This window comes from Piliocolobus tephrosceles, chromosome 10, assembly GCF_002776525.5.
Source record: "Piliocolobus tephrosceles isolate RC106 chromosome 10, ASM277652v3, whole genome shotgun sequence".
NCBI lineage: Eukaryota > Metazoa > Chordata > Mammalia > Primates > Cercopithecidae > Piliocolobus > Piliocolobus tephrosceles.
Genome location: NC_045443.1, coordinates 25,358,972 through 25,375,787, shown reverse-complemented (window position 1 = coordinate 25,375,787; position 16,816 = coordinate 25,358,972). Strand labels below are relative to the sequence as shown.

Genomic DNA, 16,816 nt, shown 5'->3' with positions numbered 1-16,816 from the left:
GACGGAGTCTTGTTCTGTCACCCAGGCTAGAGTGCAATGGTATGATCTCGGCTCACTGCAACCTCCACCTCCCAGGTTCAAGTGATTCTCCTGCCTCAGCCTCCTGAGTAGCAGAGATTACAGGTGGCCACCACCGCGCCCGGCTAAGTTTTGTATTTATAGTGGAGACGGGGCCAGGTTGGTCTCGAACTCCTGACCTCGTGATCCATGCACCCCTGCCTCCCAAAGTGCTGAGATTACAGATGTGAGCCACCATACCAGGCCCAAACCAGAAGTTTTTAAAGATTGGAATACTTTCAAGCTTACAGTGATAGATACAAGTTTTCTAAAATTTGAATTTTTGCCTGAAAGCTTGAATTTTATCATTGGCAATAAATATTTTGAGTTGTATCCTTGAAGTGACACACTCCATTCATTCATTTTTGAGAGAATGTCTGCCAAAATAGTCAAATAATTGCACAAGTGATATTTCTCAAGACAGTATTATCATTTGATATGCAACAGAAGAGCTTTGTGCTTACTTCCCATTTTATCCAACAGGATATTAAAAAGACATGGACTTAGGGTTGAGGTTTAATACAATTAATAATTTTTCACCTCTTCATCAGGGCATTTTTTTTTTATTTATTTTTTATTTTTTTAATGTGATTCAGAGTCTTGCCCTGTTGTCCAGGCTGGAGTGTGGTTGCGCGGTCTTGGCTTAGTGGAACCTCTGGCTCCAGGGTCAAGCAGTTCTCCCGCCTCAGCCTCACGAGTAGCTGAGCTTACAGGCACACGCCACCATACCTGGCTAATTTTTGTATTTTTGGTCGAGACGGGGTTTCACCATGTTGGCTGGTCTCGAACTCCTGACCTCGTGATCTGCGTGCCTCGGCCTCCCGAAGTGCTGGGATTACAGTTGTGAGTCACTGTACCTGTCCATCCGGGCATTCTTTTGTGAAGCTGGTTCCTTCCCCTCACCTCTCCCCGTAGAAATAGTACAGTTTGGGGTCACTGTCTGATGTGTGCTAAGACATCAGCACTTTCACACCATCTTGCACAATCAGTGCAAATAGGTACACGATGAAAAAGTCAGATAATGTTAATATAATTATGAAAATAGATTTGACCTCACAGATCCCAAGTTCTAGAGCCACCAAGAGTCTATAGATCACACTTTGTAAGCCACTGTTACAGATGAAACCTTTTGGAGATATCAGTTATATTCAAACTAATTTTAATATTCATTTTGGAACTACAGTTATATATTTAGCCACGTGTTTTAGACGCTAATTGTGAAACAAAAAGCTAAAAATAAAGAGCAGATCAATATATCTGTCCTTGTGCAACAGGATCTAGAAAGGAGAAATGAAGAACTTGAAGAACTTTATTTATTAGAGAGGTGTTTTCCTGAAGCAGAGAAATTGAAACAGGAGACTAGATTGCTTTCTCGGGTAAGACTGATTTCTCTTTTTTAGCTAATACTTTTGTCACCACAAGATGGAGTTGTAGTCCAATTTTGATGCCAAGAAACTTTAAATTTATCTGTTTTAAAAAACCTTCTCATCTGACAAATTGATTGCTTATGGCAAAGTAAAGTAACATAACTTTGTAGAAAGCTATTTGTCAGTAATAACGTCCTAGAAATGTTTATATTCTTTGACACTGACTCAATTGCTGGGAATGTATACTAGGGAAATTATGCTAAATTAAAACATAAAAGCTTTGTGCTTAAGGCAGTCTAGTCTTGCTCACAACAGCATAACTTTGGAAATAATGTAGGTGAATATCAGAAGAAAAATGAAAAACTGTAATATGGCTAAAGATTGTGGTATAATCTTAAGTGAAAAATTCTAAGTACAGTACAATATGATTACAAATATGAAATTTGCATAAACCACAAAATGAATGGAAGGCCTCGTACTAAAATGCCAGTGGCAACTAGACATTAGTAATAACTTGGGAAGTAGAAATTAGCCCCAGTGTTGGCCTTTGCAAATAAGCAGCTCTATGATTCGAGAGGAAAACTAAGCAAAACAAAAACTACTTATAAATAATGCTTTAAAAATAAAAATCTGAAAGTAATTAGTGCTTCTATGTATCTGAATGTTAAGGATTAGAAATTATTTGGATAAATAAGAATTTGGTTATTTTGGAGCTCTCTCAAGTTAATGGTTAAAGCTATCACGTTTTCATCTAAGTTTGTTAAACTAGGTTATAAGAATTTATACTTCAAAAAAGAAGTCATTTAATCTTTGGTTGAATCTTCATCAGTGTGAACCTTTAAACGTTTTTATTCCACAGTGGAAACACTACATTCAATGTGATGGGAGTCCTGATCCTTCAGTAGCCCAAGAAATGAACACGTTTATTAGTTTGTGGAAAGAGAAAACAAATGAGACTTTTGAGGAAGTGATTGAGAAGAGTAAAGTAGTGCTAAATGTAGGTGTTTATGTATTTTCCTATAAACTGGCTATTATAAATAGTCTGATATTAACTCAAAATAAAAATAAATTAATATATTACTTGCCAAATAATAACACTACTGCTTCTGAACCCTTAGCAAAAGAAGTAATTGGTAAGCTTTTTCATTTTCTTTTTTCTTTTTACAAGTCCTAAGAATTCCTTGCCACATTAGCTAAGGTCACCATATCATAAAACATTATTTGTCTGTCTAATCAAGAAAAAAAATCAAGTTGCATGCGTTCATGTAGATAACTCGGGTGGGGGTAGTGGGTAATTTTATCCTCAGTTGGAATATCCACTGTTGAGTAATTTAGTACCCATGATTTTTAATGTTTACTAGGTGCCAGGTATAGACTCTGTTATAGACAATGGGGGTACAAAGACAAAAGAGAATATTCTAACTTCTGTTCCTGCAAATAGGATGGTTAGACTAGCCTGAGAAACTTCCACTTTACAATGTACTTAAAAATACTGGGGGGAAACAAACTAATTTATTTTAAAAAATTTAAATTCGTTGCCCTAATCACAAAAAAGTAAGGTAAAACCTTACAGGCCATAAAACAATCCAGAAAGTAAGAAAGTCTTGAAGCCAGTGGCTTCCCAGCTAACTACCTAGTGGCTTAGCTAGCTAACTGCTAGTGGCTTAGCACTGGTTCAAAGGGCCATCAGGATGCAAAGCCTAGTAGAGTACATACAAGGTGGCAAGTTGAACCAGAGACTCCTATATGGCTGGGAACCTCAAAAGACATTATGGATAACAGGAAAAATTTATTGTGCAAAAGGAGATAAGAAGTGTTTGGCTTATCTTTAGTGAATAAGAAACAAAAATGTCTCCACTAAGAATATTTATTTAATTTATTTTTTGAGATGGCATCTCGCTCTGTCACCTAGGCTGGAGTGCTGTGGCGTGATCTTGGCTTAGTGCAACCTCTGCTTCCTGGGTTCAAGCAATTCTCATGCCTCAGCCTCCCGATAGCTGGGATTACAGTCATGTGCCACCACACCCAGCTAATTTTTGTATTTTTAGTAGAGAAGAGGTTTCACCATGTTGGCCAGGATGGTCTCAAACTCCTGATGTCAAATGATCCACCCACCGTGGCATCCCAAAGTGCTAGGATTACAGGCATAAGCCACTGCACTGGGCTGAGAATTTTTAATCAGGAGTGAATCAAAAGTTGGATTGGAAAAATTTACCAGAAGACAGCACAGAGACAAAGAGATGGAAAATATGAAAGAGCAGTTGACAGGCATGTATGATAGAGTAAGAAGGGCTAAAAATATTTGGAAAAGAAGGGATACAGAAGAATGGAAGAGAGACAATATTCAAAGAGATAATGGCTGAAAAATTTCCAGAATTGATGAAAGATGTGAATCCTCACATTCAAGAAACTCGAGAAATTCTAAGTAAAAAGAAAAACTAGTGTTTATAATTTTAACACTTCTGACACCAAATGTATATGGGGTTTTCTCACACCAACCAATTCTCCAACTCTCCAGATACCTACTAAGTGTCCTTCGATCCAGTGCTGGTACTGAGTACTTAGAGCTAGTGCAGACCCCAGTCCCACAAAACTGCCTCTTCCTTCACTTCCAGTCACAAGTCCCAGCTTGTCACCTGTACTTCTGATCAGCCTGTTATAAATCAGCCACAAGCCATCAGGTTATTTGCTATAATGGTTCACAAAACTCAGGGACACATTTTCTCGCCTCTACTGGTTTATTATAAAGGATATTACAGAGGATACAAGGGAACAACTAGATGAAGAAATACAAGGGGTGAGGTCCGTAGGGAGGAATGTAGAGTGTCCATGCCCTCTTGGGGCACTCCACCCTTCCAGCACTTCAGTGTGTTCACCAACCAGAAAGTTCTCTGAACCTTGTTGTTTGAGTTTTTTATGGAAACCTCATTTATGTAGGCATGATTGATTAAATCATTTGCCACTGGCGTTTCAGTTCATCTTCATCCCGTTTCCCCATCCTGGAGGCCAGGGAGTGGGGCCGCAGGTTTCAGCCCTCTAATCTCATGGTTGGTCCCTCTGGCAGTCAGCCCCCATCTGCTAAGACTCATCATACTAGCATAAACTCAGACTAAGGTTGAAAAGGGCTTATTATAAGTAACAAAAGCTGTCTCTCTCATTCCTGGCCCTCAAGAAATTCTAAGAAGCTTACACCAGGAACAGGGGACAGAGACCAAATACTTACTTCTTTTTATGTCACATCAAGTTAGGATAAATAAATTCACACTTAAACACACTTAAGTGAGAATAGAGACTAGAAGGAATTCACTACTCTTATTCCTGTTATTATCCTTTAGTGCTTTTTTGGTCTAGTTCCTCACAGTTTTATGCTTCCTGTCATTGCTGCTGTAGTTTAACTTCTTCATGTTGTCATAAGAGAGTATAACTGTAGACTCTTTTAAGCTCATACCATGCATTGCATGATTTAATCTGAACAACAAAGTTATGAGAGTCCTTGAACAAATAAAGAAACATAGTTTATGATTTGCTTACAGTCCACTATGAGACTTTAGATGGACCTTACTCTGACTTTCCAAAGGCCCAAGGAGTCTCCCATACAGTCTGAGCTATTTAAATGCCAGTGGATTAATCATACAGCATTCTTGCTACTACACATCCTCTTTATCAGAGAAGCTGCCATGGCATAACGTCAGCTTAGGAATCTGGTACTTTGCAATTAGCAGGGAGGTAGTGGAAAGTAGTACTAGAGTTCACCAGTGATGAGCTGCAAGGGACATCTTCCTGTTACAAGAATGAGGAGTCAGAAGTAGAAGTAATAAAGAGCAAAAAAGATGAGAAAAGGATAAGTTCAGTAACACAGGAGACAGAAGAGGGGAGTAATCACAGCAATAGGAAACGAAAACAGAAAGCTGCAGAACAAGTGGAGTTGGATAGCAGTAACAGAAGGAAATGGCCCCATAGTAAACACCAATTTCCAAATTTTCAAATTTATTTAACAAACTCTTATGTAGTACTTAATCTATGCCAAGCTTCGGAAATACTAGCTTTCTGAGTTCTCATGATAACACTAGGAGATAGGTACTATAAACCCCATTTTTCCAATGAGGAAGTTAAGGCACAGAGACGTTAAATAACTTGCCCAAGACCACACTGCTAGTTGAGAGGTGGCCAGGATTGAAGCCTAGCATTCTTGCTTGAGTCCATGCTACCCTACCCTACGATGCTGCCTGTCTTAATTCAGAAAATTTCTGTGTATTATCTGTGTCAGTGCTCAAAATTTAATTCTGCCACTTACTAGTTGTTCCTTCATCACACTGTGCCTCAGTTTCGTCATCTATAAAATATATACCATAACAATATCTACCTCATAGAATTATAATGAAGACTAAATGTATTAAAACATATACAATATTTAGAACAGTTCCTGGTGCATAGTAAGCATTCAGTAAAAATGGTAGTAGTTCTATTCCACCTCCTTCTCATCATTGTTATATTATTGTTGTTTTTTCTATTGTCTCTCAGTCTTAGATAATGACAAGTTGCCACTCATTTATTAACTTGCTAATGAAAGCTCTGTCACACATAGTTAACTGGTAGGTCCAAGGGTTTAATTAGATTCAGAGCCACCATTTTCAGCAAGAAGGCATCATAGGTTATGTTGTGTTCTTCATACTGCATCCTATCAGAAGCCATATGATGTTCCATTATTAATTTAATGATGCGAATTTGATCATATGGTTAAGGTGTTTGCCATTAAATCTCCACATTGCAAAGTACATTTTCCCCAATCTGAGGTCAGATACTTTGGCACTGGAAGAATTATGTATTCCTCAACAGCTTTTCACCTAATCATTTAGATAGTCATTGAGGATCTTTATCTGAAGCAGTTATTACGCTGGGGATTGAAAAATGGTGATTTGCTAACTGATCACTGCATCCATATTAGATAGATGGCATTCTTCTGTAAGGAACTGTTCTTTCTTCACCCCACCTTCCCCTTTCATTTCTGAACGTCTAACACTATATACTCATGGATTTTTATTTATTCAGTGTGTTACAATTAATTTTAAGGGAGTTTGGGAGGAAATTTTTGTTTATGATCTTAAATTACAGAATAAATACAGGAAAGGATTTCTATATGTTTTGCTAAGGATGTGTTCTTCAATTCAAAAGGGATAGAACATTCCCTTTTTCACTTGTCCTTGACTATTTCTCTGAGAATTAATGCAAATATTATTTTACTTTACAGTTAATTGAGAAATTGAAATTTATTTTATTGGAAACTCCACCGTGTGATTTGCAAGATAAAAATATAATACAGTACCAAGAGTCAATTCTACAACTGCAGGAGCTCCTTCATCTTAAATTCAATGTAGCCACAGAAATACTTCTCAGAGTAAGTGTGATATTTTGCTTATATATTAAGTTTTATAAGAGCTAACATTTTATGTTATATATAAAATAATTCAGTATTTTTTAAACTGAAAAATCAAGAGTTTATGGAAAAGTTAGTAGAATAATTTAAAGTACATATATTCAGATTTAATAACTGATAATATTTTATTTTTAAATGTAATTTGTTTTGTTTTGGTTTGATTTGGTTTTCTTTAGAGATAGTAAATATGGAATCTCCCTGTGTTACCCAGGCTGGTCTCAAACTTCTGGACTCAAACAGTCTTTCTTCCTTGACCTCCCAAAGTACTGGGATTACATGTGTGAGCCACTGCTCCCCGCCAGACATTTTATTTTTGAAGAAATAGAATATTATTTCTATTTGACATTAAAAGTAATGGCAAAAACCACAATTACTTTTGCACTCACCTTATATTATTATTCTTAGGATAATAATATATAAGGATAGGATAAGAGACCTCATCCTAATATATATATATATATATTAGCCAGGCATGGTTTGCCTGTGGTCCCAGCTACTTGGGAGCCTGAGGTGGGACCATCGCTTGAGCCCAGGAGGTCAAGGCTGCAGCGAACCATGATCGCACCACTGCACTTCAACCTTGGCAACAGAGGCAGACTCTGTCTCAAAAAATAATAATAATAAATAAAAGAGGAAGAGGAGGAGGAGGAGGATTAGAAAAAATACTATAATGTTATATTTCAGTTTGAAATATCAGCATGAACCAGATTTCTTTTTATTCCATAAATAGGATTTGAGATTTCAGTTCTGGGGCAGGAAAAGTGGAAGATGAGGCTGGATTGTCTTCCTGTGCTAGAAGGCAAGCAAACGCTCAGAGACTAATGACATTGTATGAAAGATGCCGTTAGCTAAGTGGCTAGCTTGGAAGTCCCACTGATCAAATTTGGAATAAATAATTTGAATATCAGAATAATGATTATAATCAATTATAAAAAATTGAATAAATAAAAATTTTTGAGTTTATAGTGATACTTCAGAAACAAAGGGGAAGGTGGAGTGGAGAAAGAACAGTTCTTTACAGTAGAATGCCATCTATCTAATGTGGATGCAGTGATCAGTTAGGAAATCACCATTTTTCAATCCCCAGTGTAGTAACTGCTTCACTAAGGATCCTCAACGGCTACCTAAGTGATTAGGTGAAAAGCTGTTGAGGAATACATAATTTTCCTAGTGCCAAAGTATTTGACCTCAGATTGGGGAAAATGTGCTTTGCAGTGGGTGGATTTGGTGGTCAGCACCTTAACCAAGTGATCAAGTTCATATCATTAATATAATGGAACATCGTATGTCTTCTGGTAGGATGCAGCATGAAGAATACAGCATAACCTATGATGCCTCCTTGCTGAAAGTGGTGGACCTGAATTCAGTTAAACCCCTAGACCTTCCAGTGTACAAAAATAAAGAGGATAGAGGAGCAAGTAAAACAATGCGATGAGGAAACAATAATAGAAATCCACAATGTGGGACAATTCTACAAGATAACTGTCCTGAAAACTTCAAAAAGTTACAGTTACAGAAAACAAAAAGTGTGCAAGAATAATCACACTTAAAAAATTAATAATAAATATAATCTTCAACATTTTAAAGTTTTATGTTCTAGCAACCGCATATTGACTTATTCAAATCCTTTATGACAGCTGATTTCTTGAGCAATAGGCATCAAACTATGTAGTTTTTGCTTTAAAATTCTTAAGAACATACTTGAGTTTTATGGTTAATATTGGATATTAAGTATTAGACTAGTGAAAACATGACTCATCTGGATTTTATAAGCTGGATATTTTGCTTTCTAAACTTGATGTGTTCCGAGATAGGTTAACTTTGCAGTAGAATAGTCTACATTTTAATAAGATACAGATAAAGCAGCATGTGTATAGTTAAAATGAAAAGTCATGATTCTGATGTTATGCCTGAGAAAGGTAACATAATATTAATCCACAGGTGCTACCCGGAAATATAGAAGCAACTTTATTTTTTACTTTTCTGAGACCCAGTCTCGCTCTGTCACCCAGGCTAGAGTGCATGGTGCAATCATGGCTCACTGCAGCCTCAACCTCCCAGACTCAAGCAATCCTTCCACCTAGGATCCTCCCAGCTCCCAAGTAGCTGGGACTACAGGCGCACACCACCACACCCAGCTAATTTTTTGTAGACCTGTGGGGTCTCATTATGTTACCGAGGCTGTTCTTGAACTCCTGGACTCAAATGATCCTTACAACTTGGCCTACCAAAGTGCTCAGATTATAGGTATGAGCCACTTCACCCAACCTAAGAGCGACTTTAATTCTTAGACACCTTAGGAGAAACTGAATGGAAAAAGGAGATGCATGTTTAAGTAAGTAAATACATTTGCATCCTTTAGAGAATTTTTTAAAACAATCCTTTGTCATGTTGATTGAACCTGATTTTTACCCAAGTTACTCTTTTAGGTGGTTAATAAAGGGAATCCAACATATAAGTGATAAAGTAACTTATCTAAGTTGTATAATTTATGTGGCCTGTGGCCCTTTGTAATGTTTTCTTTTTCTCTTACAGCAAGCTAGTACTTTGGCAGATCTGGACAGTGGAAATATGGAAAAAGTCATTAAAGATGAAAATGTTACTCTATATGTGTGGGCAAACCTCAAGAAGAATCCAAGGTACCCTTGTGGATAATACTTTCCCTGTAGGTGGAAAGACATTGAACCACATCATGATTGCCAGACAGATGCCTACTGCATAGCAGCATGGTGTGTTTGGAAAAGCCCATTTTAGGAAATTAGCCCGCTGAAAGTTGAATCATAAACCTGCTATTTACTTACGCAAGTTACTTAACTTTGTTGAGCTTCAGTATATCATCAGTAAAATGATGATTATGTCCCTTAATAGGATTGGATTGAAGATTAAACATTAGTGCATGTGAAAGTTATAGCATAGTGTTTATTACAAATATATACTGATTAAATACCAGGTCTTCCTCTTCTCTTTACCCACTTAACCCCTCTACCCTCCAAAAAAATATAATTGGTAGGTACTTTCTTTTTCTTTTCTTTTCTTTTTTTTTTTTTTGAGACAGAGTCTCGCTCTGTCATCCAGGTTGGAATGCAGTGGTGTGATCTCGGCTCACTATAACCTCCACCTCCTGGGTTCAAGCGATTCTTTGTGCCTCAGCCTCCTGAGTAGCTGGGATTACAAGTGCATGCCACCACACTTGGCTGATTTTTTTGTATTTTTAGTAGAGACAGGGTTTCACCATGTTGGCCAGGCTGGTCTCAAACTCCTGACCTCAAGTGATCAGCCTGCCTTGGCCTCCAAAAAGTGCTGGGATTACAGACGTGAGCCACTGTGCCTGGCTGATAGGTACTTTCTACATGGCAATCTGGTTTTTTTTTTTTAATGAATCTTTGTGAACTGTTAAAAATAATAGATTTTCATATGTGTATTTCTTGGACATTTAAGTGCTGTTTCCCCAATAGTTTTCAACAAAGAAACATCTTTCTGAGGAATGACAGTGATGATGGCAAATTCATGATCACTTGGTTGCTGCTTGATCTTTAAACATTTTAAGTTACTTGCATTAGTATAGCAGTGAGTTTTAGAGAAAAATAACCAGAATAAAAATTAGGAGGCCTAGGTGTGGATCCTACCTCTGAAAAGACTAGCCATGTGACATTTTTTTAAAAAAAATTGGACTTTATTTTTGATGTTTAGTAAAAGGGAAGAACAAAATATTTCCCGAGTTCTTTCCTTTTGCTATGAAAAAAAAAAAAAAAAACAACTCTTCAGTTCACATCTAATCGGGGACAATATAGTAACCTTTCTCATTGTAAAATATGTCAAGTACAGAAAAGTGAAGGAAATTAATCTGTGTAGTTTTAAATGAATAAAAATAAAATGAATAGCTCTGTACTCACTACCCAGGTTTAAGAAGAGAATTAGGTGGTGTCTTTTACGAGATAAGGAATAGTGCAGGCAGAACAAGTTTCATTTTGATGACGATTGGGGTGGGGGTTGTAAGGATGATGAGTTCGGTGCTGAACTGGCTGAGTGTGAAGTACTTATAAGATACCAGAGTGCAACTGGCTGAAGGCATTGAGAGCAATCTGAGGTGTAGTATATTTTGAGGAGTCATCAGCATATAGACCAATGGTTCTTCACTTTTCGGGAGTCATAGATTCTTCCGAATGTTAAGCAATTACAGATGCTTGTACTTGTGGAAGGGCATTTTTGGACCTCTTAAAGTCCATTCAGAGATGCATCATACCCCTACCCAACCCTAGGAAAAATAAAGCTCATATTAAAAACCTCTGATAGTGTAGATAGTAATTGAGGCCACAGAAGTAACAATATCCAGTGTGTGTTGAGGGAGAGGAGAAAGAGGGCTTAGGATGGAGCACTGAGTAATATCAATATCGAAGGGATGGTCAGGAAGAAGGCCATATAGAGGATACAGAAGGAACTGCCAGAGATGGAGAAGACTGTGGGCTTATGGATCCCAATGAACTGTTTTGAGAAGGATAGCATCCGCAACTGGGTCCAAATCCTGCAAAGAAAGCACATGTGATCAGACTAAAAATTGGAGCAAAATTAAAGCGAAGAGAATACTGCTTAGTTATAAATTTGACACAGATCTAGAGTTTTCTAGGGTCTCATCTTTTTTGTTGTAATTAATTATTAACAGGCACAGAAGTGTCAGATTCTCTGAAACACAAATTGGATTTGAGATTCCAAGGATATTAGCAACAAGTGACATTGCTGTACGACTCCTGCATACTCACTATGATCATGTTTCTGCACTGCACCCTGTTTCAACACCATCAAAAGAACACACTTCCACAGTAACTGAGCTTGTCAAAGATGATATTGAAAATGTAGAAAAAGCAATCGGCAAAGAGGTCGAAGAAGAGTCCAAACAACAAGAAAAAAGGTCTTACTTAATTCAGGAGGAAGAAATAAAAGTTGAGGAGGAACAAGATGATATTGAAGTGAAAACGGTAGGACACATTTAAATATACACATTTTTTTTTTCTTCATGCAACATGTATTATTAGATTCCCTTAAAGTATTCTCAAGATTTTTCCTAAACAACTAGAAATTGTCTGGGAGCCACTTTCTTGCCAGTGCCTCAATTTTTAATGTGTATCTTTTTCTTGTCTTCCATTAACAGTCAATTAATGGTTGAGCCACTAGCTTCAACATCCTAAAGTTCAGCACAGGAATTGCTCATTTTTATATTAGGTGCACAACCGGGCAGCTTTGATGCCATTTAATTTTTGTATATTTATTATATATTTCAAACTCACTCAAGGGAACTTGCCATTAAATGGAAACTTACAGTAAATAATCTTATATTACCCTGTTACTTCCTCAGTTTTTGGTTTTGTAAGAAAGAATTTTATAAAGTAAAAATTTATTTTCTTAAAATATCACTCTTCTCTGAAAAATTGACATCTTTAGATACAGCTTTTGACCAATTTAATAATCATATTCCTTTAGTTAGCTTCTGCTCTTTTTTCTGTTGGCAAGATTGTCAAGCTACTTATTTATGTTAGAAAAAAAATGTCTCTTAAGAATTTAGTAATACTTTCTCAGAGCCAAGCAGATTCTTTAATAGCCTATTTGCATGTTATGAGGGACCAAAAAATCTCAAGTTTTCTGACAAGTGCTTAAGACATGAAATGTATTAGTTTATTGATTTATTTTCTTTAAACACAGGAGAGGATTAAGGATTAGATTGAATACAAATTTAAAATCAGAATAGGAATTATTAGATACTCTAAGAACATCTGATTTATTAAGAATTCAATTTATTACACTGGTATCAAAAATTATAGACTGGGCATGGTGACTCAAACCTGTAATCCCAGAACTTTGAGGTCAGGAGTTTGAGACCAGCCTGGCCAACATGGTGAAACCCTGTGTCTACTAAAAATACAGAAAATTAGCTGGGTGTGGTGGTGTACACCTGTAATCCCAGCTACTTGGGAGGCTGAGACAGGATAATCGCTCGAACCTGGGAGGCGGAGGTTGCAGTGAGCCAAGATCGTGCCATTGCACTCCAACCTGGGTGACAGAGTGAGACTTCATCTCAAAGAAAAATAATAATAATAATAATAATAAAGACTGTAGCAATGTAGAAAAATGGATATGACATAATGCTAAGTATAAAAAAATTGTATTTAGACTCTAATGACAAGCACGTGAAAATTTTAAAGGCATAAGGAAATGAGAACCCAGAAATCTCTGCATAGCTGATATTTTAGAGAGGTGGAAAACGAGTGATTTATTCCTCTTTAAAAATTTGTCATTTTTGTTTAAATGTTTTTTGGGCAATAAAATCGTTTTTAAAATAAAAATTTCATTTGAACTCTCAGGTAGTGTAGAAACTTTACTAGAGACAATAGTATTTCTAGTTCTCTTCCCTTTCCTGGAATATGGAAGGATTATACTCCTCTCTACGTTGAAGCTAGGCATGACCATGTGACTTACTTTAGCTAGTGAGATGTGATTAGATATGACAAACTAATTTATTTCCAAAGGGGGAAAAAAAGAATGAGTAAATAGGTCTTGGACTTAACATCGTTTCAATATGGAGTAAAATAAAAAACCCCATTAACTTAAAATAAAATTTGGGAGGATTTGTGATTTTAAATTCCTGAAAACAAAAGAACCCGTCAGTGTTTTACATGAGAATTTCACATTATTGATTTTAAAACTGTGAAATAATAATTTGAAACCATATAATTTGAACTATTGCATTTACACGGCTAAAGCAATTTTTTCTTACGCGTCTATCTCCAAGTGGCCTCATATAGTAATAATTCATTATAGTTCTGTTAATTTTGGCAGTAGTTTTATTTTATTTTTATTTTTTATTTTTATTATACTTTAAGTTCGAGGGTACATGTGCATAACGTGCAGGTTTGTTACATATGTATACTTGTGCCATGTTGGTGTAATGTACCCATCAACTCGTCAGCACCCATCAACTCGTCATTTACATCAGGTATAACTCCCAATGCAATCCCTCCCCACTCCCCCTTCCCCGTTATAGGCCCTGGTGTGTGATGTTCCCCTTCCTGAGTCCAGGTGATCTCATTGTTCATTTCCCACCTATGAGTGAGAACATGTGGTGTTTGGTTTTCTGTTCTTGCAATAGTTTGCTCAGAATAATGGTTTCCAGCTGCATCCATGTCCCTACAAAGGACACAAACTCATCCTTTTTTTATGGCTGCATAGTATTCCATGGTGTATATGTGCCACATTTTCTTAATCCAGTCTGTCACTGATGGACATTTGGGTTGATTCCAAGTCTTTGCTATTGTGAATAGTGCCGCAATAAACATACGTGTGCATGTGTCTTTATAGCAGCATGATTTATAATCCTTTGGGTATATACCCAGTAATGGGGTGGCTGGGTCATATGGGACTTCTAGTTCTAGATCCTTGAGGAAATCGCCATACTGTTTTCCATAATGGTTGAACTAGTTTACAATCCCACCAACAGTGTAAAAGTGTTCCTATTTCTCCACATCCTCTCCAGCACCTGTTGTTTCCTGTCTTTTTAATGATTGCCATTCTGACTGGTGTGAGATGGTATCTCATTGTGGTTTTGATTTGCATTTCTCTGATGGCCAGTGATGATGAGCATTTTTTCATGTGTCTGTTGGCTATATGAATGTCTTCTTTTGAGAAATGTCTGTTCATATCCTTTGCCCACTTTTTGATGGGGTTGTTTGATTTTTTCTTGTAAATTTGTTTGAGTTCTTTGTAGGTTCTGGATATTAGCCCTTTGTCTGATGAATAGATTGCAAAAATTTTCTCCCATTCTGTAGGTTGCCTGTTCACTCTGATGGTACTTTCCTTTGCTGTGCAGAAGCTCTTTAGTTTAATTAGATCCCATTTGTCAATTTTGGCTTTTATTGCCGTTGCTTTTGGTGTTTTAGACATGAAGTCCTTGCCCATGCCTATGTCCTGAATGGTATTACCTAGGTTTTCTTCTAGGGTTTTTATGGTATTAGGTTTAACGTTTAAGTCTCTAATCCATCTTGAATTAATTTTCATATAAGGAGTAAGGAAAGGATCCAGTTTCAGCTTTCTACTTCTGGCTAGCCAATTTTCCCAGCACCATTTATTAAATAGGGAATCCTTTCCCCATTTCTTGTTTTTCTCAGGTTTATCAAAGATCAGATGGCTGTAGATGTGTGGTATTATTTCTGAGGACTCTGTTCTGTTCCATTGGTCTATATCTCTGTTTTGGTACCAGTACCATGCTGTTTTGGTTACTGTGGCCTTGTAGTATAGTTTGAAGTCAGGTATTGTGATGCCTCCAGCTTCGTTCTTTTGACTTAGGATTGTCTTGGCAATGCGGGCTCTTTTTTGGTTCCATATGAACTTTAAAGCCGTTTTTTCCAATTCTGTGAAGAAACTCATTAGTAGCTTGATGGGGATGGCATTGAATCTATAAATAACCTTGGGCAGTATGGCCATTTTCACAATATTGATTTTTCCTATCCATGAGCATGGTATGTTCTCCCATTTGTTTGTGTCCTCTTTTATTTCACTGAGCAGTGGTTTGTAGTTCTCCTTGAAGAGATCCTTTACATCCCTTGTAAGTTGGATTCCTAGGTATTTTATTCTCTTAGAAGCAATTGTGAATGGAAATTCATTCATGATTTGGCTCTCTGTTTGTCTGTTACTGGTGTATAATGCTTGTGATGTTCGCACATTAATTTTGTATCCTGAGACTTTGCTGAAGTTTCTTATCAGCTTAAGGAGATTTTGGGCTGAGACAATGGGGTTTTCTAAATATACAATCATGTCATCTGCAAACAGGGACAATTAGACTTCTTCTTTTCCTAACTGAATACCCTTGATTTCTTTCTCTTGCCTGATTGCCCTAGCCAGAACTTCCAACACTGTGTTGAATAGGAGTGGTGAGAGAGGGCATCCCTGTCTAGTGCCAGTTTTCAAAGGGAATTTTTCCAGTTTTTGCCCATTCAGTATGATATTGGCTGTGGGTTTGTCATAAATAGCTCTTATTATTTTGAGATACATTCCATCAATACTGAATTTATTGAGCGTTTTTAGCATGAAGGGCTGTTGAATTTTGTCAAAGACCTTTTCTGCATCTATTGAGATAATCATGTGGTTCTCGTCTTTGGTTCTGTTTATATGCTGGATTACGTTTATTGATTTGCGAATGTTGAACCAGCCTTGCATCCCAGGGATGAAGCCCACTTGATCATGGTGGATAACCTTTTTGATGTGCTGCTGGATCTAGTTTGCCAGTATTTTATTGAGGATTTTTGCATCAATATTCATCAGGGATATTGGTCTAAAATTCTCTTTTTTTGTTGTGTCTCTGCCAGGCTTTGGTATCAGGATGATGTTGGCCTCATAAAATGAGTTAGGGAGGATTCCCTCTTTTTCTATTGATTGGAATAGTTTCAGAAGGAATGGTACCAGCTCCTCCTTGTACCTCTGGTAGAATTCAGCTGTGAATCCATCTGGTCCTGGACTTTTTTTGGTTGGTAGGCTATTAATTATTGCCTCAATTTTGCAGCCTGCTATTGGTCTATTCAGGGATTCAACTTCTTCCTGGTTTAGTCTTGGGAGAGTGTAAGTGTCCAGGAAATTATCCATTTCTTCTAGATTTTCTAGTTGATTTGCGTAGAGGTGTTTATAGTATTCTCTGATGGTAGTTTGCATTTCTGTGGGGTCGGTAGTGATATCCCCTTTATCATTTTTTATTGCGTCTATTTGATTCTTCTCTCTTTTCTTCTTTATTAGTCTTGCTAGTGGTCTGTCAATTTTGTTGATCTTTTCAAAAAACCAACTCCTGGATTCATTGATTTTGTGGAGGGTTTTTTGTGTCTCTATCTCCTTCAGTTCTGCTCTGATCTTAGTTATTTCTTGCCTTCTGCTAGCTTTTGAGTGTGTTTGCTCTTGCTTCTCTAGTTCTTTTAATTGTGATGTT

The 16,816-nt window shown here is 37.0% G+C and overlaps 1 protein-coding gene across 1 annotated transcript in view; it reads left to right on the top strand.

Annotated features, from left to right (window-relative positions):
* CASC1 (cancer susceptibility 1) overlaps positions 1-16,816 on the top strand; it is a 94,750-nt gene that overhangs the window by 33,091 nt on the left and 44,843 nt on the right. Inside the window, exons 4-8 of the mRNA XM_023209064.2 lie at positions 1,332-1,433; positions 2,284-2,421; positions 6,673-6,819; positions 9,394-9,497; positions 11,519-11,831. Coding sequence (XP_023064832.1) covers positions 1,332-1,433; positions 2,284-2,421; positions 6,673-6,819; positions 9,394-9,497; positions 11,519-11,831 — 804 coding nt within the window. The remainder of the gene's footprint in view (positions 1-1,331; positions 1,434-2,283; positions 2,422-6,672; positions 6,820-9,393; positions 9,498-11,518; positions 11,832-16,816) is intronic.